The sequence below is a fragment of the Biomphalaria glabrata genome, chromosome 7 (genome assembly GCF_947242115.1).
Source record: "Biomphalaria glabrata chromosome 7, xgBioGlab47.1, whole genome shotgun sequence".
Taxonomy (NCBI): Eukaryota; Metazoa; Mollusca; class Gastropoda; family Planorbidae; genus Biomphalaria; species Biomphalaria glabrata.
Window position 1 is genome coordinate 44,048,673 of NC_074717.1, and position 27,467 is coordinate 44,076,139.

The 27,467-nt window shown below is 37.9% G+C and overlaps 1 protein-coding gene across 2 annotated transcripts in view; it reads left to right on the forward strand.

Annotated features, from left to right (window-relative positions):
- Nucleotides 1-4,194: 4,194 nt before the first annotated feature.
- LOC106059131 (acid phosphatase type 7-like) overlaps nt 4,195-27,467 on the forward strand; it is a 38,245-nt gene continuing 14,972 nt past the window's right edge. Inside the window, exons 1-6 of one of the 2 annotated variants that reach the window (XM_056035622.1) lie at nt 4,195-4,273; nt 4,412-4,618; nt 20,889-21,014; nt 26,100-26,305; nt 26,690-26,785; nt 27,175-27,324. In XM_056035622.1, the coding sequence (XP_055891597.1) occupies nt 20,945-21,014; nt 26,100-26,305; nt 26,690-26,785; nt 27,175-27,324 (522 nt within the window). In that variant the 5' untranslated portion in view covers nt 4,195-4,273; nt 4,412-4,618; nt 20,889-20,944. Of the gene's footprint in view, nt 4,274-4,411; nt 4,619-5,034; nt 5,467-20,888; nt 21,015-26,099; nt 26,306-26,689; nt 26,786-27,174; nt 27,325-27,467 lie in introns of those variants that run through there. The other variant, XM_056035621.1, reaches the window with a different exon arrangement.

Here is a 27,467-nt window from a genome sequence, read left to right on the forward strand (position 1 = left end):
TTCATGTCGCGTTTGCATACATCCGTATTCCGTAAAATTGGAAGACTAACGGCTCTCCTGCCTTCTGATAGATCGCCGTACAGAATGTCTTGTAGAAGTCGACCTTCTGGCTTTCTATGAACATGGCCAAGCCAGCCAAGACGTCTGCTGCTGATAATACAGCGGATACCCTTGCACCCTGCTCTTCGTGGCACTTCCTCATTGGTTATTTTATATTGCTACGTTATATTAAAGATCCGCCTTAGGCATAAGAGTTGGAAGATATTTAACTTTTTTTCCAGCCATGAGTAGGTTGACCATGTTTCACTTCCGTATAGTAAAGGGCTCATCACATAGGTTCGGTAGGTTGTTATTATAGGTTTTATTTAAAAAATTTTTTTTGAAATGCCATTCACAGAAGTTCTGTAAATATTTTTGTTTCACCACTGAGGCACGCACGTCCGCTAACCCTGGCCTATATAAACCTTTTTTCTCTTACTTCCCTTTACACATAAATCTTGCCTGTAATAAAATTAAGATCCCATCCGCGCCAAGGAAGAAACGTAATCGTACTGGTAAGACATCTGTGCGTCGATAGGCTCGATTACAACTACTGTCTGCACGTGTCTAGTGGCAATGTCTGCTGAATTACAAAAGCGTCTAGCTTTGTGATACCGGATCGATACTAGGGAATCAATGAGTTCACACCTGTGACCAGAGAACACAGAAACTCATCAAGTCTTATTTTCACACATTCTGTCCTTTGGTCGTAGGGTACTAATAGAATTGTAAGCCTGGTGACTAATTTATCTTCTCTATGTTTACGTGAGAAAAAGTCTGAACTATTTTTTCCTTTAATTTTAGGTAGCTACAGACTATTTTGAAATGACAAACAAACAAAAAATCTTAATCACGTTCTGGTGTAAGGATTGCTTTCGGACTAGGGTGTAGAGAGAAATACTTCGTAAAGATTTTTTTAAACCAATGGTCGCTAAAAAAAAAAAAGAGGTTAGCTAGCAAATGGCATTAAAAACAACAACAAATTATTGCGTGTCAAGTGCCATGTTTTGAATCTGTACGCAAACAAGTGTATTTTAAAAAAAAAAGTTCCCCTTGCAGACCTAGTGGTCTATAGGGCAGATGATGTGGCCTACGGTTAACGAGGGTGTCATGTGGCCAGCGCAACGACCAACCGCCTTTACTTTTCCCCAACTAATGTCAGGTACCCATTAAAGCTGGGTGGACTCAGAGGCGCCCAAGGATCCCGAAATAAAAATACCAGTCTTCAACAGGATTCAAACCCGGGAACCCCGGTTCAGAAGCCAAGCGCTTTACCGCTCAGCCACCGCGCCTCAAAACAAGTGCATTATATGACTTTATTTAATTTTATTTCCTCCAAAAGTCTTATAAAGTTTTTAGGTTTGCATTTAGGTGTATAAGTTTTGTAATACTCTTGTTTCATGAATTAATCTGAAAGTTTGGTAGGGTCTAATTGTAAATAAATACACATTGGGGTCAGTGTTATTGTTGGATAAAGAAGAAAAGGTATAGAAAGTGAAAAGAGGATAACTAGAAAGCAAAGAGAGAATAAAGAGAAAGATTGAAGAGATATCGAAGAGAGAAAGACAAGCAGATAGAGAGAGCGAGAAACGAGATATCATAGAGAGGCTTTTACTGGAGAGGAAGTGTTTGTATTGTATTGTTTGTATTATATTGACAAACCATATATGACAATTTATAAGACTATTTATGCGCCCAGATGAATTAATTACTGGTTTCGGTTTGTTCTTAAATCTGGGTAGAATCTAGTGTGAACGAAAAAAAAAACAAGCTTAGTCCTAGGCGGCAAAGTTAGCCACAACCCATGCATACGTTTTAAGGCTAACTGATAGAAGCAGTTGTTGTTTTCTCTCTCTCTCTCTCTCTCTCTCTCTCTCTCTCTCTCATCCTAAAGCCGCTTCATTCTTGGTAACCTAGGCTATAGCCTAGACCGTATGAAGTTTTTATGAGGTTTATTATTGGCGTCATAAATGGTATAGGAAAACATTAGATTGTGATGGCTAAATAACTGCAATAAAATGTCAAGATTTGATCCTACGTAGCCCCACTTCCATACAGGACATATAGAACCACCAATTATCAGTTCATAAGAAAAACCTAGTAATACCCATCCCTTGCCACCACACGTGTGCCCACTTTCCGGGACGAGTTCACTTCAACGCCCTCGTCCTTCTTCTTGCGCCCTAAAAACCTCAATACCCTTAAAAAAAAACCAGCTCCACAGTCCCCCACTGAACTCCAGCCCATCATTAAGGGTTTAAGTCTTTCCCTTGTGATGGGAATCGCTCTCGGAGTGAACCGCGGCTAGACTCCTAGAGTGTTTATTAAAGTCTGAATATACTTATACGATACGCACACATCACACACTTCATTCCGTGTGATGGGCTACCATGACCCCCAGTGAGAACATCTATAATTATACCAAATCACGCGCTAACCTTTTTACAGCAGTTTTCAATGGCGGCTAAAGAAGGGGGGGGGGGTAGGTATGAGAGTAATCGCCCTTCCCTCTCCTCTCTTCTACACTAAAAAAAAAAGAAGCTTTTCATAAATATCTCCATATAAATGGACTTTTGACACGTATTGCTTTTTTACTACTAATACTTTTCATTTAATGTCTTTACATTTCCACTTAATCAGGGCCGGACTTAGACTTGATAAGGCCCTAAGCTATTTGAGATTTCACGACGATTTGGTGAGTATTCAATATAAATGCAATTTTTTCTTTGCTTTTTTCTTCATAATTTTTGGGGGGTCGGAGGCTCCAAGCTAAAGTTTATGTTGCCTTTATGTAAATCCAGCACTGCTGACTTAATCCGCCCTCGCTTTTTTTAAAGGTTTCGCGTGCCGCCTCTGAGTCTAACCACATTAAATATGCATGGCGTTTGAAAACTAGTTCGGCAAGGGAGCTGTGTGTTTGTGTGTGTCGCTCTGTGCGTGTTCGTGTGTGGGTGTGTGAGGTGGGCAAAGTGCTGTTAATGTCATTAGTCGTATTTCGTTGATAATTTGCTGCTACATGTAGCCCGTGGAAACAAAGCGAAATGTATAGAGACCGCTGGAACTAGATGCTTATTAACCCGACTAATTTGTCATGTTTTCCTACAAACAAAAATTAGACAGAAAGGTCTGGGACAATGTGCCCAGTTTAACAACTCTTTAAAGTTATATTTAAAAAAAAAAAAATGTCCATTCTTAAAAGAAATAGAACTCTTCCGGTCGACAGATCTTGTGTGGTGCCCCAACAGTCCAACAAACTAAGGTGAAGGTGAAGGATTGCCAAAAGTCAATATCACTTTTTGATAGAAATAATGCATGATGGGAATTCTGTTTATATTCATAAAAACAAGTGGAAAAAAGGGTGGGGGGGGGGGTAGACTTTTTTTGTTTAATTTACAGAATATAGTAAAAAATTTTAGCAAAGTTCCACTTTCAGACCTTGTGGTCTATAGAGCAGATGATGTAAAGATCATGTTTCTGTGACCCACGGTTAACGAGGATGTTATGTGGCCAGCACAAAATTTCAGCTTGATCCGAGATTGGGTGTGGGAGAATGAATGTGTACAAACGTTTGAACAGACAGACAGGTATAGTTGACTAAAGCTTTGTAAAAATGTTGCCTTGAGTTTGCGTAGCTAATACTGTACCGACAATCGTAAGACAAAATGTGAGTAGTCACCTAGCTTTGTGTGTGTGGGGGGGGGGGTGCGGTGTGTGTGTGTGGGTGTGTGTGCGGTGTGTGTGTGTAGTGTGTATCTGTCAACTTTTGTTCGTCATCGCTATTTTTTGCTCAGCAACAAGACCCCAACAGCTTGTCCCTCACATCAAAGCAGCACATTTATATAGACATATATCGATCTGTGAAGGAAGGTCGGGCTGTGTATGTGTCAACATGCTGTGATCTATGTGTGTGAATGTTTCTATCACACAATTTTATTAAAACTTGAAATGTGAAAACAAAAAAACAAACAAAAACAATTAAGATCAAACTAATTGTTTTAAATACTTCTAGACTTCACCCTTTAGGCCTACTTTGTATCCTGAGAAAAATTCCAACTGTACAGACTCGATAAATTAATACGCCATAAATTTTAAAAAAAAACAGCCCAACTCTTAAGTCAATTACAAACACCTGTTGCTACTGCTGGCCACTTCTGTTGCCGTCATGGTTTTATGCGACAGACAGATAGCTCATCAGATACCTGAGTTAGGACAAAATGATAGATCTACATAGTAGGTGCGCGATGTCTAGCTCAACCTTGAGTTGTGCCTATTTTATTGAATCAAATGTAAACATCAATTACCTTTTTTAAAATATAAATTAAACATAGTTCTAATGTTTTAAAATATTATTTTACTTTTCAAAGCTCAGTAGGATAGCGAGGTGTTTGCAGGCAAAGAAGTTAAGTTTTATTCCAAATTAAATGTGCTTCACTCCCTTGAAACAAATATAACAAGGACCACCAACGTGTATAAGCCACCAATGTGATGTGACAAGTAATAAATGCAATTAAAGTTTTTCCCGAGATTCATACTCCTGAACTCAAAATTGGCCAACCAAGCTCCAAAGTACTGTCACGAGGTGAGTTATGCAGTAATCTAATTGGCCATTCCTGTTTCTCCAATCAATGAGTCTGCAGTCATCTATTACATTTCAATATGCATTACAAATAAAGCGACAAGTGTGTGAATGAATGCTAAAGATTCCTATGTTATCCAGCCGCGTTTTACATTTATATATATTATAAGTGATAGCTTATTAATCATCTGATTTCAGCTTCATATATATATATATATATATATATATATATATATATATATATATATATATATATATATATATATATATATATATACATATATATAAAATTGACCTTCACTTAGCTACACACCCATTGATAATGTAAACTAAGCTTAGTTTATACCCTAGCACACGGCCTTGTGCAGCACGTGCGGTAATAATGGCGTCGTAGGGAAGTGGTAGCCAGCTTGCGGGGGCGACGGGGGACGTCCGTTAGGATTCAGTTGTAAATAGAACGCGGCGCTGAGTAGTTCCTGCGGTACGGAGTGAGTGACACATCTGTCCTACCACGTGACATTACGATACCTGTTGCTGCCTCGCTTTAAGTCATTCTCTTTAAAAAACCATTGTTTTTTGTCTTTGGTCTGGACTCTCGTTGTGTTGAAGACATGATTTACAAGTACACAAACATGTTCTAATCAACACAGTTTGATCGACACATTAAAAGTGCAGGCCGGGAGTGTTATTTAGTACTTCTAGTGTTGATCAAGTTGTCTACATAGATCTAGTGTGACCCGAGCCAGCTGTGTCACTCGACTTTAGGTCAGGTGATTATCGTGCCTCTTGTACGAGTGAGTTCCCCTCGCGGACATACTAAACATTAAACAGATCAGAGACTAATATAGAAGGTAAGCGAACTTACATACATCTAGTATAATCTAATTTGTAATGACAATGTAAAAGATAATTAGACACTTTACGTATTTATCTGATACTCTGGTCTTGCATGTTCAATGATCTAATGGCACTAGGGAAGGAGCTCTTGACAGAATTTGTCCCAGCATATGGAATAAGCATTTAGTCTTTCTCTTTGTGGTGCGAGAGATATGTGGAAGGAGGGCAGAGATATATAAAAGGAGGGCAGAGATATATAGAAGGAGGGCAGAGAGAGATATAGAAGGAGGGCATAGAGAGGTGTAGAAGGAGGGCAGAGAGATAGAAGGAGGACGGAGATATATAGAAGTAGGACAGTGATATAGGAGGACTGCAGAGAGTTATACTAAAGGAGGGCAGAGAGATATATATTGGAGGACAGAGAGAGGTATAGAAGCAGGGAAGATATATATTATTCATTCATTGGCCATTGGCCTCCTTCAGTCGTAGAACGACTATGGTTCATCTCAGAGCACACTTCCTCGTGTGGCTGTGGAGCCCTATTTTGGAGAGACACTCCCGTCCACAAATAGCGCAGATTAAGGTGGCTTTTGCTTTGGTGGTAGAGGAGCTGGCCGTTTTTCGGATTGTACGTTTTTCTTCCTGAGCTGAGACCCATGTACTTTCACTGTCCAAAGCTTTCTTGGTCACTGTCTCTCTCCATCTGTTGCGGTCTAGAGCTATGTCTTCCCAATTGTCAGGATTGATGTTCACTGATTTGAGGTCACGTTTTATTACATCTATGTAATATATCTAAATGGGGGGGGGGCAAGATATATAGAAACAGGGCAGAGAAATGTGATAGGAGGGAAAAGTGTAGGAGAGCCGAGAAACGTGTGGAATAAGGACCGGGCAGAGAAGCGTTGACAAAGTGTGTGTGTGGGTAGCGTCTTTAGAAAAACGTAACTGACCTATGCCAAAACTTTTCAAGACTTGATTGCCTAACGAGCTCCGAATCTCCAAGATCCGCTAGTAGTGCCAAATTTACGTAATAAAATATTAATGACACTTCCTTTTTTGAGGTAATATAATTGTGTCTGTGTGCATTTTTTCACGCACGTTTTAATCAATACAATGTTTTTGTTAGATCGTTCGGGACAGGTGGCCCCCCTGCGTTCATTCATGAATGTCCGTCGATCTATATTTGTAAATAGGGCAAACTTTTAAATACCTTGGTACTATCCTAGACAATAAACTAAATTTTACTGCAAATACTGATTATATCAACAAAACAAAAAGGGCAGCAAAGATTACGATTACTGAGAAAACTGTCTTCGTTTAATGTTAGCGAAAAGGCCTTGGCTCTGTTTTATCACGCTCACATCTGCAATATTTTAAGCTTTAATATCACTGCCTAGTATGGCAATCTGAAAATTAAATTAAAATTCATAGAATCCTAAATGCTGCTGGTAAAGTCATTAGCAAAAAAAAACCCATTAGGGCAGCTGTTTGAGACAAACAGCCCTAAAAAAGCTAAAAATATTCTAGAAAGAAAAAATCACCCTTTGGGTCAAGATTTTGTGATTTTACCATCACAAAAGAGATACAAGACACAGATAGCAAAGACAAACAGACACAAAAACTATTTTGTTCCCCTGGCAATCAAATCATTAAATAAAAACAATTTGACATAAACTTTTCACATGTAAATTATAAGTGAGTCTGGTGTGAATGTACACATATATATATATATATATATATATATATATATATTGATTGCTTGATAGATAGATAGATAGATAGATAGATAGATAGATAGATAGATAGATAGATAGATAGATAGACAGACAGACAGACAGACAGACAGACAGACCGACAGACAGACAGACAGACAGACAGATAGATAGATAGATAGATAGATAGATAGATAGATAGATAGATAGATAGATAGATAGATAGATAGATAGATAGATGTCATTGAGAGAGTGAGAGAGAGAAGCCAGCATTAAACTCTAATGTAGTCAAGGTGATAGCAGGTCACAAGTAGGTCAAGACATGTAAACATTAATATGTTGAGATCGATAACTTATAATAAAACTTTGGCTTAGACACAACGCATTTAATTGTATTGCTTCTTTTTAGCTTGCAACAGAAAAATGAAAAGAAATCCAGATTTATGTGTTACCTGGCAAGGTGTGCAATCCAAACAATACTGCCAGACGTTCTGGCGGTTTCTATAGAATGTCGGATCTGGCAGTGTGCATGTGACGTAGACAATAGTTTGTAATGTTTTCAAGTGTGTGTTTGTTTCTGACCACCATACCTTAGGGGTCGTTCGTAAATGACGTCACGCTCTAGGGGGGAGGGAAGGGTTTGCGAAAATGTGACATGGGTGAAGGGGGGGGGGGGGGTAGCGATTTTTTGACGTCACAAATTTAAAATTCAGAAAAAAAAACACAAATAAAATATTTTTTTTTAAATCTTCAAAAATCTTCGAAAAATAATAACATTTTTTAGGTAGGCCTAAACATGAACTTCTCAGGTAGTTTTATTCTCAAATAAAAAGCATTGAAAATATAGAGATATTTCAGTCTTGTTTGAGGAGTTCAATTGAAAACATCATGTTGGCACTGCCGACTGAGAATTTCACGTTGTTCTTCTCAAAAATACTAATCTTAAATTTCCGGAGAATTTGTGATACTTTGTGACGAGGGGGGGGAGGGGCAGTGGCGTAACTAAGGGGGGGATGGGGGGGGGGAGAATTTTAAAATCCCCCCGGGCCCCCACCTAGGGGGGCCCCCAAATGGGTGTCCGAAATTTATTTTTAAATACATAAATTAATATATTTGATTGACAAATAGTGTCAATGGGTGTCTTTTTTTAATACAACATTTATGGATTAAATTTATCACAAAGACTAAACCTAGATATTTTAAAATATTTTCGCCGCACAGATCAGTTTTTAAAGATGATATGTATTACCCATTTTAAACTTTGTTGCCACGAATAAAACTGCATGATATACAGCGAACTCCAGGTATCTTGTTACCTTACTAATAATAGATCTATATGACGAGTATTATATGGCTACACTAATTAACCTTGAAGCAAAATTTACAGAATCGAGTATAACTAAAAGTTATTCTTAACAATGCTAAAATTGTCCATTATTCGGGTTTGGCGTCTATAATTTCAGAATTAAACTTCACACTCGAGTTATTAACCCTTTATTCATCTTTCCTCAATCCAATGGAAACTCTCTCTTTTTATTTACATCTAATGATCTAATCCTTTTGCTTTCGCAAAAAACATAAACAAAAAATAATGACGTAATATCATATAATATTAATACATCCTTCCTATTGAAGTTATTATCACACCCTTCCTTTTAAAGTTCTTAATAGTGATATCTACTAGCAGGGCCGGCCCTAGCATTTGCGGGGCCCTATGCGAAACGGATTGCGCGGGGCCTAGTCTGGGTAGGGATAAGCATAATGTCAAAATTATTATTTTTTGAAATAGAAAATAGGCCTACTTTCGTCTTTGCAATAAATTTTTATCAAATGAAAGCTCGCAATGCCACTTTTTATTTATTGGCACCCCAAAACGTCAATTTCGTCTATTCTTCAGGAGATTTGAATAAATTCAAAAAAAGTTCAGGACTTTATCGTATATTTTGCCTTTTCATGAGATTTCCTGGAGGCCCTGAAAAATCATGAGGTCGCGAAAACCCTGTTATTTTATATACGTTATAATTGTTTAATTTAATAATGTACACTTGGAATTAGCGCGGGGCCTATGAAAGCGCGGCGCCCACTGCGACCGGCACTGTCTACTAGGAACTTTAACAATTCGTCCACTTCTGGTTGTCTTGACTGAACAAGTTCTCTAGACGTTGGTCTATAACTGTCTGTTTCGTTTGTAGCAACAGTTTGCAGTTCATTGTCTTCATCGGTATCATAGTACCCAGAGATGTCTTCATCGAAACTCTTATTTAAAAAGCGTTGATTTCTTCTGTATGTTATTCCATTGTTTGTCTTTATGATGTAAGATCTGGGTGCTGAATTTTTTTTTATGACAACTGCTTTCTGCCATATTTGACCTAGACGAACTCTCCGACAGAATAATCTTTAGGTAGTCTTGCTTTTGCATCGTATTTCACTTAGCTTTTCATCTGTCGTTCGTTGAGTAATGTCTCTGCATTTTCAGCTACCAATGGTTTCAATAGTTTGTGATCAGTTGGAACGATTCCCTGAGTCTTCTACTCGTCAGCAGTTGTGATGGTGAATACGGCAGTCCACTTATCGGAGTATTTCTATATTCGAGCATAACGAGATATGGATCTTTCCTACTTTTGTATACTCTGAATCCTTTTGCTTTCGCACAAAACATAAACAACCAACAATGAGGTAATACCATATAATATTAGCACAGAATCTTCTTCATGCAGTGGAAAATTAAGAATTTTTTGCCTATCTTGAATTCTGGTCAAAGCTCCTGTGCCCAATTAATATAGTTCGGAAGAAACTACAAAAGTCTGGACTGCATATACGGGAATCTGCTAAAGAAATTAGTAACCTTTCATGCTTTCTGCAAAATGATGCGAAACTGACAAAAACCCAATCCATTGAAAAATCAAAAGAAGGTAGTGAATACTATGGATTCCCTGTAATCAAAACAACCATATGAATGAAAAGACTTGATGGGAAGTTGAGTTCTAATGTAGGACTGTCAATACAACTGCAATTCAAACGTGTTGCGACAGAAGTGCTGGACAGATTTCATATGGAGATGAAGGGCAGATTCCAGATTCTGGAAAGAAAATGGATACCTTTGGGTTTCTTCTTGAACCAAGACACCTGTTAGAAGACACGCTTGTGACAAACTGTGCTACTTTTCCTGTTTGTATGATGAAATAAATGGAAAATCGCTTTTTCAATGATGTCATTGATGCACGAGCACTTTTCATCAACAAACAGTAATCACCAATAGACATATTGAGGAAACAGGCTTCATATGGGAATTACGTGTGCTCAGACTTTGCAACCTCCTCCGAATACCGCTAACTCAGGCCACTTCCATTACGTCATGTGAGAGATCATTCTCAAAGCTCAAGCTCATCAAAAAGTATCTCAGGAGCACAATGACGCAAGAAAGGCTTATCATGGTTTTAATGTCAGTGAAGTCACAAATACTAGAAAGTATCGATGTAGTTGATGTTATAGATTTCTTTGCTGCACAGAATGCACGACGTGAAGCGATATCAATTTAGATTTGTCACTTGTGCATTATTTAACTAATAAACAACGGTATTATTCATTAAAAGAGTCTTGATGATTACTTTTTGTTAAGTTTACTGATATACTGAACCAATTTGATTTGAGGCTTATATATTTTTGCGTACATTATCTCATGTCATATGTCGAATGTCAAAATGCAAGGGGCCCCCAAAGAGGTCAATCCCCCCGGGCCCCCAAATCCATAGTTACGCCCCTGGGGAGGGGGGTGTCAAAAAGGTCGATTTTTGAGTGACGTCATTTACGAACGACCCCTTATTACTCATTAATAAGGGAGGGAAAAATGGGGTTCTATAGTTGAACAATTGCATCTGATACATACTTGTAAGTAACTCCGTTAAGCAGTGGAGTAACAACTTTGGCGTGAAAAGGGGGGGGGGGTAATTTTCGTCATGGGCCCATAACCGTGAGGAGCCGACAGGGTCCTTTTAGAAAAGTTTGATTGAAATGCATCGAGCTCACGTGTTGTACTTGCTAGAAGTCTTTCCTTAATTGTCACTTATACTTAAGCCTGTCAACAACTTTGGCGTGAAAAGGGGGGGGGGTAATTTTCGTCATGGGCCCATAACCGTGAGGAGCCGACAGGGTCCTTTTAGAAAAGTTTGATTGAAATGCATCGAGCTCACGTGTTGTACTTGCTAGAAGTCTTTCCTTAATTGTCACTTATACTTAAGCCTTAGAACTCCTTTTGTACATGTCCTGATACATACAGGATGACTCGATTTGGTTTATATATTAATATTATACTTAACCTACGGTAGAAGGCTGTACCATCATATTTCCTAGCTTGGACTTACGGCTATCTTGATATGCTACTGCCTTTAAGCTCTTATCTTAGTACATTAGAGGCGTAGTATAGGGGCGTAATTTAGGGGCGTAGTTGCCAAAAGTTGAAAATGTTCACAGTGTTGATGGTCTGTTTTGTTGATAATTATAGATTCTAGATGTTGATGTTGCATGCCAGTTCGTTGAAGACACAACAACAGATTAACAATGAATATTTTTGATAACGCAGGCTGATAACTTCAAATATATTAATGAACAATAAAAGGGCACAGTCCTCTGTCGTCGCTAGCCTAGCGTCGTCCTCTAAGGCGTATTGTCCGTTACTCTCTCTAGTTCCGTTCTCCTACTTTTTTAATTACTCGTCACGTCACTAAGGAAAACCACGATTAAACCCAACTTCTACGCGTCCTGTGTCATTACAACAGTCTTCCAGTTCCACCTTTGTATCTCCTTGTCTCCTTGCTCTGATAATAAACCACCCCCAATGTCTTGAAATGTTTACAATGGATTAATCTAACACTTTTTGACAGCGTCGACATATCAGCTGAAACTGGTCCAGGGGACTGGACGAAGTGCCGACTGGAGAAACTTTGGTTTTAGTAATTAGTATTTCTCATATGCCTCATTGCTATTAATACTACTCTACTGCACCCCTCCACAAGCTACGCCATTTGCGACTTCTGAAGTAAGTTGATAAGAGAGTTGAACTTAATGATCGGGTTTAGAAGGACCACGGAATGTCTTCATCATTCATCTGTGTACTAGCCTGTATCCCAGCATTCATTATTCATCTGTTTACTAGCCTGTATCCCAGCATTCATTATTCATCTGTATACTAGCCTGTATCCCAGAATTCATCATTCATCTGTGTACTAGCCTGTATCCCAGCATTCATTATTCACCTGTTTACTAGCCTGTATCCCAGCATTCATTATTCATCTGTATACTAGCCTGTATCCCAGCATTCATCATTCATCTGTATACTAGCCTGTATCAGAGCATTCATCATTCATCTGTATACTAGCCTGTATCCCAGCAGTCATCATTCATCTGTATACTAGCCTGTATCCTAGCGTTCATCATTCATCTGTATACTAGCCTGTATCCCAGCGTTCATCATTCATCTGTATACTAGCCTGTATCCCAGCATTCATCATTCATCTGTATACTAGCCTGTATCCCAGCGTTCATCATTCATCTGTATACTAGCCTGTATCCCAGCATTCATCATTCATCTGTATACTAGCCTGTATCCCAGCATTCATCATTCATCTGTATACTAGCCTGTATCCCAGCATTCATCATAGCGACTAACAGAAAGAGTTCTCTAGTCTACACCCCCCACACACACACACACAGTCTCTCACACGCACATTTGGGAGGGGGGATGGGCTATAAAAAAAAAGTAACCAGACAAAAAGAAAGTCCGGACATCATTTATCTTCTAGTCTCACTTAGTCGTGTGGCCGGCTCTAGGTCTCATGACGCCTTGAGATTCTCACCAAAACATCGTTCTAGATAGGTTACGATCCTGGAGATTAGCTGTGGGAATTAAACCCACGGAACTTTACATCTTTGTTTATTGATTGCTTGTCTTGGTTTATGTTGAAACGTGTATCTGTTACTTCTGATAGTGACTTATGAGGCTAATTTCTTGGCATGTTGCATCGCATTGTTACTACACAAGAGCAGGGCGGTCATAATTTGGTACGCAGAGCAGGGCTGTCATCGTGTAGTCAGAGCAGGTCTGTCAACACATGGAAGGCAGAACAGTGCTGTCGTCATGTTGTATACAGAACAGTGCTGTCGTCATGTGGTATACAGAGCAGGGCTGTCACCATGTTCGCAGAGCAGGGCTGTCACCATGTTCGCAGAGCAGGGATGTCAACATGTGATACGTAGAGTAGGGTTGTTAACATGTGATACGCAGAGTAGGGTTGTTAATATGTGATAGACAGAGCAGGGCTGTCAACATGTGATACACAGAGTAGGGTTGTTAATATGTGATACGCAGAGCAGGGCTGTCAACATGTGATACGTAGAGTAGGGTTGTTAATATGTGATACGCAGAGCAGGGCTGTCAACATGTGATACGCAGAGTAGGGTTGTTAATATGTGATAGACAGAGCAGGGCTGTCAACATGTGATACGCAGAGTAGGGTTGTTAATATGTGATACGCAGAGCAGGGCTGTCACCATGTGATACGCGTGTCCATAAGGCTTGTCTATTAAATATTTTGAAGTACTCATGTAATGTAGTGTGTGTGTGTGTTTGTGTTTCTATGGTGACGGTGGGAAGATGTTAGCAATTTGGTTGGTGGCTATATAGTGTGAATGGTGCAAGATAAACGGCTTTGTCGTCATCGGTCTTTGGTAGGACACACGACTCCAGATTGTTAAAGTGAAAAGACGTGTTTTTGTAGTGAGTTTGTTTTTGTTCAAAATAACATTGTTTAATCATTACTCGTCTAACACATGGAATTAGATCAGGGGGCTCTAACCCGACAGTGTTGCCAACTGTAAGATTTAAAGAATTGTTGGTAAAAAAAAGTGCGAAAAAAAAAGTTTAATAAAAAGTAAAATTGTTGTGGGAGCCCCTTTCTTGTGAATGCCCCTGCTGTATTCCTATTCATTTGCATGTTACGTTGTATGTTTTATATGTATCCTTTAAACTGGATTGTCTCGGCACATTTTTTGAAAAACAGAAAAACAAAACATCAACGAAACAAACATTTTCGGACGCTAGGTTAAATGGGTATGCAAATGATCTTCGATACAATATTTGTCTTCGCATAAGAAACAAGGTGATTAAAACTGCACACACAGATTCATAAAATCATGACTCACCATAACACAGTAAGTTATCGCTGCTAGCGTCATATTATATATGGAGTCAACCCTCAACACACGCACGCACGCACACAATCATTGGGATTGGAGCTCCAGGCGTAGTGATATATTGCAGGCTTCCTTTTTATTCCCTGCACGAATTTCCTGTGATGTCAAAGGTCACCAGAGTAACACTACGCCACGTCTTTCCCGCTCCATACGAGCAAACTTCTGCTAGTATGACAAACGAGAGAGAGACAAAGACATGTATCCATGTGTGCTGTTAGGTTACAGTTGATGTACAAAAAGTCAACAAAAAAAAAACATGAATGGATTTTCAACGTGCAATTGGACACTTCCGGAATATAGTTTCTTTAGTTACTTAAAGAACAATTCCGGAATATGGTCTGTTGGTGGAAATAGCCTATTGAACGATGTCAGAATATGATTTCTGGTGAATACTTCCAGTAGAACGATTCCGGAATATGGTCTCTTGGTGGAAATTGCTTATTGAACGATTTCTGAATATGATCTATGGTGGAGACTTCCAGTAGAACGATTCCGGAATATGGTCTGTTGGTGGAAATTGCCTATTGAACGATTTCAGAATATGATTTCTGGTGAAGACTTCCAGTAGAACGATTCCGGAATATGGTTTCTTGGTGGAAATTGCCTATTGAACGATTTCAGAATATGATCTTTGGTGGAGACTTCCAGTAGAACAATTCCGGAATATGGTCTGTTGGTGGAAATTGCCTATTGAACGATTTCAGAATATGATCTCTGGTGAAGACTTCTAGTTGAACGATTCTGGAATATGGTCTCTTGATCTAGATAGTCGCTCGCCAATAAAGATTAAACATTATTTGTCACATCTCTTCTGGTACATCTTTGAATGGTGGTGTGAATTTGAAGCTAAACCCAAATTTAAGCTGATCAAGTGGTTCATCTGCATATCCAAAGGTTGGAGTCCTGCAACTTGTCATGGTGCATCATGATTTTGATTAGGAATATGAAACCTGGAATGACAGTCCTCGGTTCACTAACCTCATTGTATGTAAGTATTCACAGCAGGGCGACATAAAGGCGTTTGTCCTCCCCCCTTGGAAATACATGAATGGTATGGTCTAAAAGACAGTAAAATCTCCACCCTGGAAATACATGAATTGTATGGTCTAAAAGACAGTAAAATCTCCACCCTGGAAATACATGAATTGTATGGTCTAAAAGACAGTAAAATCTCCACCCTGGAAATACATGAATTGTATGGTCTAAAAGACAGTAAAGTCTCCACCCTGGAAATACATGAATGGTATGGTCTAAAAGACAGTAAAGTCTCCACCCTGGAAATACATGAATTGTATGGTCTAAAAGACAGTAAAGTCTCCACCCTGGAAATACATGAATTGTATGGTCTAAAAGACAGTAAAGTCTCCACCCTGGAAATACATGAATGGTATGGTCTAAAAGACAGTAAAGTCTCCACCCTGGAAATACATGAATTGTATGGTCTAAAAGACAGTAAAGTCTCCACCCTGGAAATACATGAATTGTATGGTCTAAAAGACAGTAAAGTCTCCACCCTGGAAATACATGAATTGTATGGTCTAAAAGACAGTAAAGTCTCCACCCTGGAAATACATGAAATGTATGGTCTAAAAACTTCAACCTGGAAATACACGAAATATATGGTCTAAAAGACAGTAAAGTCTCCCCCCTGGAAAAACATGAATTGTATGGTCTAAAAGACAGTAAAGTCTCCACCCTGGAAATATGGTCTAAAAACTTCAACCTGGAAATACACGAAATATATGGTCTAAAAGACAGTAAAGTCTCCACCCTGGAAAAACATGAAATATATGGTCTAAAAGACTGTCTCATAACATGTGAGCTAGTTTTTAAAACCCACTTTACGTTGGATTTCAAAGGGCTAATTCGATATTTTTGATATTACAAAAAGTTAAACCCAGTCCGATTAATTGAACTATTCTCTGTGTACTAGTCTAAACCACCAACGTATTGCATCTATCGAATTCAAAAATGCTAAGAAGATTTTCCGATTGTAATTGCAATATCCATTTGAATATCACTAAAAGAAAAACAAATGTTGTTTATGTGACAAATACGATTTTATTTTCAGTGTCAAAAAAATGTAAGCATTGTTATTTTATTGTTAGTATTTTTTTTTCCATTTTTATGTATGCGTTTACAGACACTGCGCCCACCCCTTTGAAACCGTAAACCATATCCTCTTTGAATGCCCCTTCCTAATCCACCTTAGGCAGACCCCACTACCACTACAGCCCAACATAACCAACACCCTGTAAGGCAATGCTGAACAACTGAAGAAAACAGGACACTTTTTTTTCCTTGGCACAATCTGCAAAAGAGCTGACAGCTCAGCAGTAATAAAGCTGGCTAGAAGAAGAAGATGAAGTATTCGTTTAAAAGTTGTGTATTTTTTTTTTTACTAATTTCAAAAATAAAATGGTTGCTTTCAGAAGTAGCCGTTACCCTTATTTTTTAAAAGCTGCGAAATATGGTGAAATTTGTATTTTCAATAGCTTTTCTAGTTTTAAACATCTAAACATCTAAACGTGACGGACGGACAGACTACACCAAACTGATAGCGGCTTTTCCCCTTTCAGGGGACGCTAAAAAAGTTCAACGTAATAAAGCTACAGCTGACAAACTTTTCGTTTCGAAAATAAGGTTAATAGAAGTTCACATTTTTATTACACACAAGCATATGTAATGTTCAAAGCATAGACATATATGTTCAAACCATGGTTCAAACAAATAAAGTTTTAGAACCTTCCATTATTTTTTTTAATATTTTTTTCTTCTCCGGTTCTAGCCACCAAATTTAGTTTGGGTCACATTAAAATCTAAATCAAATCTTTGGCTCGTTGGATTGCAAAGTAATAGAAAGTAATTCTTTTAAAAAATCTTTGTTTTTAATTGCTTTTGTATAGCGCACTTGTAATTAATTGACTAATTTATAATTTGTTTGTTATTGATTCAATGGTTATGCCTGCGCTAGATGTGCAAAATATGTAGGTCGCAGCTGGGACTGCATAACCATGGAAATACTGCATTCCTCATTAATTTTTTGACTCAAAGACAAGCTTTATTATTATCATTATAATTATTATTATTTTTTTATGTTAGAAATGAATGAGTATTCATTCTCTGGCGCTGCCAGGGTCGAGTTTCGTTAATAGAGAAACAAGATTCATCGTAGTCCCTTTAACAGTTTCCACTGAGAAATTTTCTGGTGATGTGGAAGGTCTGCAGCAGTACCGCCCTCTGACAGGCAACGAGGATGTTATTATTATCATTATTATTATTATTACTATTACTATTTGTTATTTATTCATGTATTCTATTTGTTGTCAATGAATAATTGTGCAAAGTGTCAACTTGATCTGACAATTGGCGTGGGGAAAAGAACGTGTACAAACTTTTTACAGACAGACAAGCAGACAGACAGAAGCTTTGTAAAAGAAAATAACAAATGGCAATGCGATGATATCGCATGGACGTCTGCAGACTACGCCTAAATATTAATTTGTAATCAGCTAACTGGATGATAAAAGGAGGGGAGGGGGTGGCCAGAAATGCCAAAAGCCCAACAAAAATTGTGCACCCTGACAGTGCCTAACGTTGCATCGAAATTTGAACCCGCGATCCCTCGGAGCAGATGGTAATTCTCCAGAGAAGAAATGAATAAACCACTTCACATTATTAAGCCATGAGGGTCAGTGGGGGGGGGGGAAGGCTTGACCGAACTGGACTACGGAAGACTGCATGTGAGATTTTGTTGGGCGCACGTTCCCTCTCTTATCTGGTCCTCTCGCTCTCTCCTTCTCTCTCTCTCTCTCTCTCTCCTCTCCCTGTGTTCTTCATTAGCTCACAATTTGGAGGCTATTAGAGGCTTTTGTCTCGAGTGGTCTTCCCTTGTCTCGTTATCTCCCTTTCCTCCACCCCCACCCCCTCCCACAACCATGATCTGTCCCTTCCTTGTATCCGGGCCTACGGAAAGATGAATGCTAAAAAGATGCCATGTTGGACACATAGGCGGTTAATCAAACAATGGAACACAAAAAAATGACAATGCAAAGAATATCACATGCCTGCAGATTTAACCGAGATTAAACTGAGATTTACCCGATATTTATCTGAGAGGAAGAACGTAGTTCTGTAAAATATCAATTGTAAGAAAAAGGAATGATTTGTGGAGGCTTGGTGGCTGAGCGATAAAGCGCTTGGCTTCCAAGCCGAGGGTTACTGGTTCGAATCCTGGTGAAGACTGGGATTTTTAATTACGGGATCTTTGGGCGCCTCTGAGTCCACCCAGCTTTAATGGGTACCTGACATAAGTTGGGGAAATGTAAAGGCGGTTGGTCGTTGTGCTGGCCACATGACACCCTCTTTAACCGTAGGCCACAGAAACAGATGACTTTTACACCACAAGTTCTGAAAGGGGAAACTTTACTTATGAAAGATTTGAGTGGCTTTTGTTTGCTATCGACACACACACACACACACAATACCTAGTAGTATGATAGCACATCACAAAGAAACAATTTAAGCTAGATTATTATCTTTTGTCGCCGTGTTTTTTACCAAGCTTATATCAACTCATTCCGTCTGTCTGTCAGTCTGTCTGTCTGTCTCGTCAATGTCTTGAACACGATATTTCTCCCACTTTCAAATCTCGAATCAAGTTGAAAACGTAGCACAATTAATTATTGTCGATGACAACAAACAATCATTTTTTTAAATCGATAAGTTAATCAATTAGTAAATAATTAAATTTGCTTTATATTTCATTTACTAAGCTAATGGAAGGATGGCTGCTTGGTCGTGCGGTTTGCGCGCTGGACTGTCGTTCAATGGTACCGGGTTCATACTTAGGTTTGGATTAGGAAATAAACGATCTTCGACTCTGTAGGAATATCCAAGACATGTAAAACATTTTACAAGATAAATCTTGCAATAATGAGACATATGAAAGCTATTGAACGGTGTCCCCCCCCCCCCCCCCATTCATGGCGCGAATGGGATTGAACTTGCTAGATATCAGACTCGTAAAACATACGAAAATGTGTACAGTTATAATCTAGAAAATAATATAACCCTATTAATCTTATTTATTAGTAGCGCGTTTTTTTTAATTCATTTGTGTAATTTCCCTTGTTTCTAAGACTGTGTGCTATTTAATAACATATACACTGTATAATTCGGAGCGTGTCATTTTGTTTATTTCATTTTAGTACTCTTTTAACCAACTCAATGGTTGTGGTAATGAAAATAATTAAACTCATAAATGAACTTTTTGGCTCATCGTAAGTTACCTCTTTTAATGCTTTAAATCGTCTCCCTTTGTGTTCTAAATTATCTCTCTTTGTGTTCTAAATTGTCTCTTTTTCTATCCTTAATTTTCTCTCTTTGTGTTTAAATTTTCTCTCATGGTGCTCTAAATTATCTCTCTTGTGGTCTTACTTATCTGACTTTATACTAAATTAATATCTAAAAATACGCTTTTTTTTTAAAAGATGAAATGTGCATGTCTTTTATACCTGTCATTTTTACCTTTACCTTTCTCTTAGTCTGTTGGACCGTTGGGGCACCATGCAAGATTTGCTGACCATCTGTCTCCATTCCTCTTTATCTTTTGCCTTTCTGCCTTTCAATGGAATGCCCCGTCTATTCTTTTTTGTTATCTTTCCATCGCTTTTTTGCCTCTTCTTCATTTTCCTGGTACTGTTCTCCGAAGGAAGGTCTTTGCGAACCCCGAAGACCTTGTAATATGGCCTTGATTTTTAGCTTGCGTTTTTTTTACTATAGTTAGCAGGTCATCGTAGGGTCCAATCGCTTCAGTAACACTGTCTCTCTCTTGGTTTGTGATTCGGTCTTTAAATGTGATACCTAGGACTGTCATTAGATCTTTTTAAATATTTGAAATATTACAACAATCGGTGTTGAAAGAAAGCTGAACTTCCATTTCTGAATGTGAAGTCAATCCTGTAATGCGGTAAATTTGGGTCAAAAGCGCAATTTAGGTCAAAGTCAGCTGAGGTATACACAAATACGAATAGATTGGCTATTTTTAATATTCTTTATGTAAAAATAAGAACAATGATTGTACAAAATATACAAATAGTATTTTGACAAACTTATTCAACGAATGTTTTCTTTACTATATTAAAAGCTTCTGCTCAATATAGACCTAAATTAAATATTATTTTAAATGCGTTTTGAAATTGCCTATCTGTGAGAGTTATAAAACCTGACATTTACATGTGCGCTTATCTTCCTTGTTGACCATCTAAATACGTTTAATTAAATAATAGAAACTTAGCAGACGATGTGACCAGTGAACTATGATCAGGGGGAGCTCCAACTTCAACCAATTTCCTTCTCATGCTGGCTGACAGAATTGCTGAAATTTTTATGAGGTCAGCCGGGTTTAGCTATCTGGACTTGAGAGTTGCGGGATAGTTCCGAAATACATTTTGGAATGTTTCTTTTTCGTAGAGGAGCTGTTCTCGGTGTGGATTATTTGGCAAGAGTTGGCAAGAGTATAGCAGACGACATGAGGTTGTCGTTCCTTTCATTAACCTTGACATTGGTCGTTATCTTCACCTCTGCAGATAAGCTCGTTGGTGAGTAATTTGTATTTATGTAACCTTAAGGTTGTTGTTGTTGTTTTCTTTCAATTACAGTCCTTGCCAAGACTGCTAATAGAATCAGTAATATTTGCAAATTTTTGTAGCATTTTGTTTTGACCCAAGCTTAAATTCCCCTATATTTTGAAAGCTCTCGACTCTTACTCTTTTTATGCACCAAATTCCTGTAAGAAGTTTTAAAATTAAAATACCTTCTCGGGAAAGTCGTCTTTTAGTAAAATATAGGCTGCGCCAACCTGTAATTTTTTAAATAAATATGTTGCTATCCTTTTTGTTTTTTTTTAAATTGTATTTACAAAAGAAAAAAGAATTATTTTGGATACTAATGGGCCTACAACTTTTCTTATGAAAGGACATCAGCGAGTGACTAGAGTTCTATTAAAACTTATCTCATGCAATGCAGACGTCACTTGTTCTACGTCTGCTCCGTGTCACGTGACCAGCTCTAAGAAACTTTTTGCAGACGATGTGTTTATATTTGTTGAGGAAATAAAATACTATGAATTAAAAAAAAAAAAGTAGACTAAGACTAAGACTTCTTTATTGACCCTTACGGAAATTTGTTGTGATTACAAGGACTCTTTTCTCATATAAAGACAACACAACAGAAAAATACACCTAAATACAACAGACACAACATAAAGAGTTCATTCAGCTACTACACACAGGTATCTTGGTGCTTTTCATGTTCCCTGATTAGTGAGTGGCGGTGATATTCAGTATTCTGAAGTTTTATATGTATTCTGTATGGCGATCTAATAGAAGGCAGGAAAGCCGCTGGTCATCCACTTTTACGTAATACGGATGTATGCAAACGCGACATAAAGCTCTTCAAAATTGACACTGGCAACTGGGAAGAGGTGGCATTGGACAGATCCACATGGAGAGAGAGCATAAAGGAAGGGTCACAGATTGCAGATGTCATACACAACAGAAGCAGAAAGAAGGGTGAAAAATGCAACGGCGCCTGGTGATTATATATGCCCAACCTGCGATCGCAGCTGTGTATCAAGGATTGGCCTCTTTAGTCACACAAGAAGTTGCAAAGGGAAAAGATCGTCTCTCGAGACGTAAAATGCCACAGATATGTATTCTGGTATATAAATTGACAATATGTATTTTTCCTTTTTTTTTTTAACATTCTTTATCAAGAAACCCGAACAAGTCACTGGCCTTTAAGCACCACAATAGAAAGAAAACTATTTGGAGAGCTCCCTGATTTGGAAACCACTGCGCAGTTCATCTCGTATATTGGTCTAGTCATCTGAACGCTCCAACATAACAATGAGAACGAGGAAGATGTCCTCAAGTGGGATTTATAATCTGCTACTTTGCGTTGCAGTGTAGGCAGAAGTTTCGAGGGGGCCAGTTAGCAGCACGTCACCGACCGGGTATTGCTCGCAGAAGAAATGAATGGCTCATTTATATTGTTTTATGAATGAATGGTTTAATTTATTCATATGAACTTCTTAACCTTGAGATATGTGTCAAACTTGTGCACATTTTCCTCTACGATTGTCACATCCGTTTACACAATGTTATAGCTGCATTTGTTGTTTTATTTTAGAAAAGAGTTCTTGTAATCAAAACAAATGTCCAATAACGATCAATCAACTAGTCTTAGTCTCTTAGTCTTGGAATGGAGTCATGGCTGATTCATGGGAAAGGTTCTCAGGAGAAGAAGCATCGATCCGGAACTTTTTTTTTTTTAACTCAACTGTGAAAAGCTTTAAGACTCGGATACTGTCTAGGAGATAAAAATATCTTATCAGCATAATCTTTCGTCGTAGGGCTGCTGTGAAGGTTTGAGTAACCATATCCCTCCACTTTTCCCGGTCAGCATCTGTTCTTAGCAGGACATCAAGAGAGAGGCCGGTCCTAACAGTTGCGGGGCTCTATGCGAAACTGATTGCGCGGGGCCTAGTCTGGGTGGGAATAAGGATAGTAGGTGAAAATTAAGATTTTGTATTAGAAAATAAAATCGACTTTGAATTTTATTCATTCTTAACTAAGTACAAAATTGCGGATCAAATTAACTTTACGAACCTTGCAATCTATGACATATTTATATGCCAGTGACTATAAAAGTAAATAAAGTATTGGAACTTCCGATTAAGGTGAAAATTCGCCCGATTACTACATTTTATTACATGAAAGCTGACAATGATTTTTTTTCTTTTATCAATTGGCGTTTTCCGCAATGAATGAAACCCACAAATGTCTAATTTTTCAGGAGATTTTTATGAGTTTCTAGGAGATTTTAATAAATTCAGGAGATTTCCAGGAATTTTTCGTATATATTTTGCAATTTAATGGTTACACCTAGAATTAGCGCGGGGACTATGAAAGCGCGGGGCCCACTGTGACCACATAGGTTGCAGTGGCCTAAGACCGGCCTGTGTCCAGCCTACTTTCTTTGGACGACCCTTTCTTCGTGCTCCCTCCACTGGACCTTAAAAGTGAGTCACGTTTTGAAATATGGCCGAGCCAGTTCAGCTTTCGTCTCTTCACGCTGTCAATCAAAACAAGAACGGAGCGGTACAAAAACTCGTTTGTACCTCACTCGGTCAGACTCTATCACCGCCACTCATTGATCAGGGAAAATGAAATGCACCAAGATACCTGTGTGTAGTCGCTGAATGAACTCTTTATATTGTCTGTTGTATTTATGTGTATTTTTCTGTTGTGTTGTCTTTATATGAGAAAAGAGTCCTTGTAATCACAACAAATTTCCGTAAGGATCAATTAAGCAGTCTTAGTCTTAGTCTTCACTGTATTGAGGAGTTCCTCCTTTTAGGCAGCCAAAGTGTTGACTTGCACAAGTATAAACACCTGTCTTCTTTGATCCCCCCAAAAAATACTTTTTTTTACACTAAAATTTCTATTAGACTCCTCCTCTTCTAAAAAAAAAGGGTACCCCTTTGTACCCTTAAACACGTCAGGTACGCCCCTGATTCCAATGCAGATTTCGTTGATGTTTTGTTGTACCCGTTTTGTGTTTGAGTCTCGTGTGAGCCAAACGAGAAGAGAAAGGGGCGCACTCCCGATGGTATCAAGCCCCAGAAGGGCGCCCTTCAACAAACACTAATGAAGACAGATCGATAGAGTCAACATTCCTTGTTTATTTAGTGACACAAATAAACGTCTGTCTGATACTCTGTTTCATAAAAGTGAATTGTTTGTGTGAATCCATTGTCTGATTGGCTAGATTTAGTCATCCATTGTTGTTGCCTTTTTTATCCGATAAAAACAAACAAACAAACAAATGTTTCTGTAATATTCCAAATCCAATACTCCAATTTTTTAAAATTTATTTATTTTACTAAGTCACGTATCATCATACTTGTAATGAAGGCTGCTTTTGAGCCATCAAAGCCATGTCAACCGCGAGGTCAAGGTCAGTAATTGAGATTCATCTGCACAGCGTGAATTAAATTGTTAAATTAGTTGGGTTTTTCTTTAATCCATTAGCTTTGGGATTTCAGTTTTTTGTGTAATTTTTGTTATATCACTTACATCATAATGTGAGTGTGTTTTTTTAAATATAGTTTTGAAACAAAAGGAAACAATACTACCAACAACAAAAAATGATGGCGTCAGTTTATTTTTTTTTTTTCTGTGTTAGGAATAATTGATATCCTATATTATAGAAAGACAAATTTAAGAATAGAAACTCCTGAAATATTCAAAAGTTACTATTCAAAAATTTATTAAATCAAGTACTTTTATTAATTAATCGGAAAAGTTTCTTTGCTTTGAAAAACTTAAATTTAAAAAGCGTCAATATTTTCATGGACAGCACAGTCAATTTCAATTTACTTTCCATTAAAAAAAAGTTCTCCTTTCGGACCTAGCGATCTATAGGGCAGATGATGTAAAGGCCACCTGTTTCTATGATTTACTGTTAACGAGAGTGTCAAAAAACATATGTCAAAAAAAGTGTCAAAAAACATATGTCAAAAAAGTGTCAAAAAACATATGTCAAAAAAAGTGTCAAAAAAGCATATATATACTGCTAGGCTTTGGGTCAACTAAAATTAACTCATGCCATCATATATGTGAGATGATTGCCTGGGCATTAGCTATATATATATATATATACAGGGCCGGCCTTAGGGCACTGAAGCCTATGCGGCCGCAGTGGGTTCTGCACTTTCATAGGCCCCACGCTAAGACTAGTTGTAAATTATTAAATTAAACCTTTTTGACTTAACAGGGTTTCCGCTGCCTCCTGATTTTCCAGGAGCTCCTGGAAATCTCCTGAAATTCTTAAAATATCCTGAAAACTCATAAAAATGTCCTAAAAAATGGAAAAAAAAATTGTTATTTTGGGGTGCCAATCAAGATGGAAAACGCCAATCCTACTCGCGATTAAAAAAAACGGCAATGTCAGCTTTCATTTAATAAAATAATAAGGCGAATTTTAACTAAAACAAGAAGTTCCAATACATTATTTACTGTCATAGTGCGTGGCATGTAAATATAGATCTAAATCTATCTCGATCTCTTAAAAAAATCAAAAGCGATATTTTGCTAGTCGATAGTAACTCTAAAAGGCAGATCTGAATGTTATTCGGCTTTTTGTTATTGTAGATGGCTCGTAATTTACTTTGACCGTGATTTTGTACTGAGTAAAGTTTGAACAAAAAGACGTATTTATTTTCTAACAAAAAAAATCTTTATTTTCACTTATTATCCTTATCCCTATCCAGACTAGGCCCCGCGCAATCCGTTTTGCATAGGGCCCCGCAATCTGTAGGACCGGCCCTGTATATATGTTTGTAAAATGTTGTACATGTTTCGGATGTTCCTTCAGAGTTGAAGATAGTTTACTTCCTAGTCCAAACCTCCCGCAGGATGACGGGGGATGGGAGCGGGCAGGGTTTGAACTCGGGACCATAGATAAATCTGAACGACAGTTCAGCGTGCAAACCGCACGACCAGGCAATATATATATATAAGGAGACAAATCTTACAATATTGCGAGAGATGTGTGCAGTTCTTTCCCTTTATATAAGCTTTATTTTTTATGTCTTATATTTTTATTGTTTTACTCTCCAGATGAGTGTACTCCACGACAGGTTCATATATCTTACGGCAAACTGACCACAGAGTTCGTGATTGTTTGGTCAACTGTTGGTCAGTGCACAGCAGTGGTACACTATGGTACAGGGCCGTGGAGTTTAAATCAACAAGAAACTGGAAAGAGCGTTCAGTTCAATGAAAATATAAGTGGCTTGAAATGGCTGCATAGAGTTCTCTTGCAGGTATTAATTTAAAGTGTTAAACTGAACTCTTACGAAGGTATTAATGTAAGTGTTGAACTGATCTCTTTTGAAAGTATTCATTTAAAGTTTTAAACAGATCACTTTTGATGGCATTAATGTACAATCAAACTGATCTCTTTTGAAGCTATTAATTTAAACTGTTAAACATATCGCTTTTGAGGGTATTTTATATACTTACACACACGCACGCATGCGCGCGCACACACACACACACACATATAATGATCACTTACATGTCAGTTACATTGTGTTTCATGTCAAAGTCATGTCATGTTAAAATGTGTTCTGCTAGTTGAGTGAGGTGAATTGTATCAGTTTCGCTTTAGTCTGTAATGTCAATACAGAATTCATATCATCTTTTAGCAACTCGAATTTGGGACGACATATTTCTACTCACCAAATAGTGACAGATCCAGTGCAGCGTCTAGATTTTTCTTCAAAACATCTCCCAGCAATTCGGTAATTATGATTGGTATTCTTTTTTTTTTTTGTGTGTGTTTTTCATTTCTTTCTTTCCTTGTTTATAATCATTGTAAATAAGACAGCCTTGTTGAATTGCGATAAACATGAACTATAACTGTCACTAATTAATTAATAAAGTTATTATTCCCCTTTTGGCCAGACTAGTTAAAGCTCGTTTAAAACAAGTATAAAAGTTGCAAATAGTTTGATAAATTTTGAGTTCATATACAGTTACAAAATTTCAAATAAAAATTTGAATACGATTTTTTAAAATCTAAGAAGAAATCTTGTAATGAAATCACATATCCCTTTACTTAGATTAAGAAAATATTGTTATCCACTGTAATTTGACTTACCCATAATGCAATATCCATATGATATTCTAGTCCCTACCAGTTGAGCTGTTGGTTGTTAGTGAGCTGAACAGTTCGTCGTCTGCTAGAACTTTTATGATCGACGAAGCTCAGAAAGGGAAATTGTCTGCCATACTCCACACTGGCAACATAGCCTTGAACTTGAGCTCAGAGAACGGAACGGTAAGTAGTTTAAACTTAGAATCTAAGTTGATTGACAGAACAGTAAGTAGCTTAGACTTGGAATCTAAGTTGATTGACAGAGAAATGAACAGTAAGTAGCTTAGACTTGGAATCTAAGTTGATTGACAGAGACTGAATAGTAA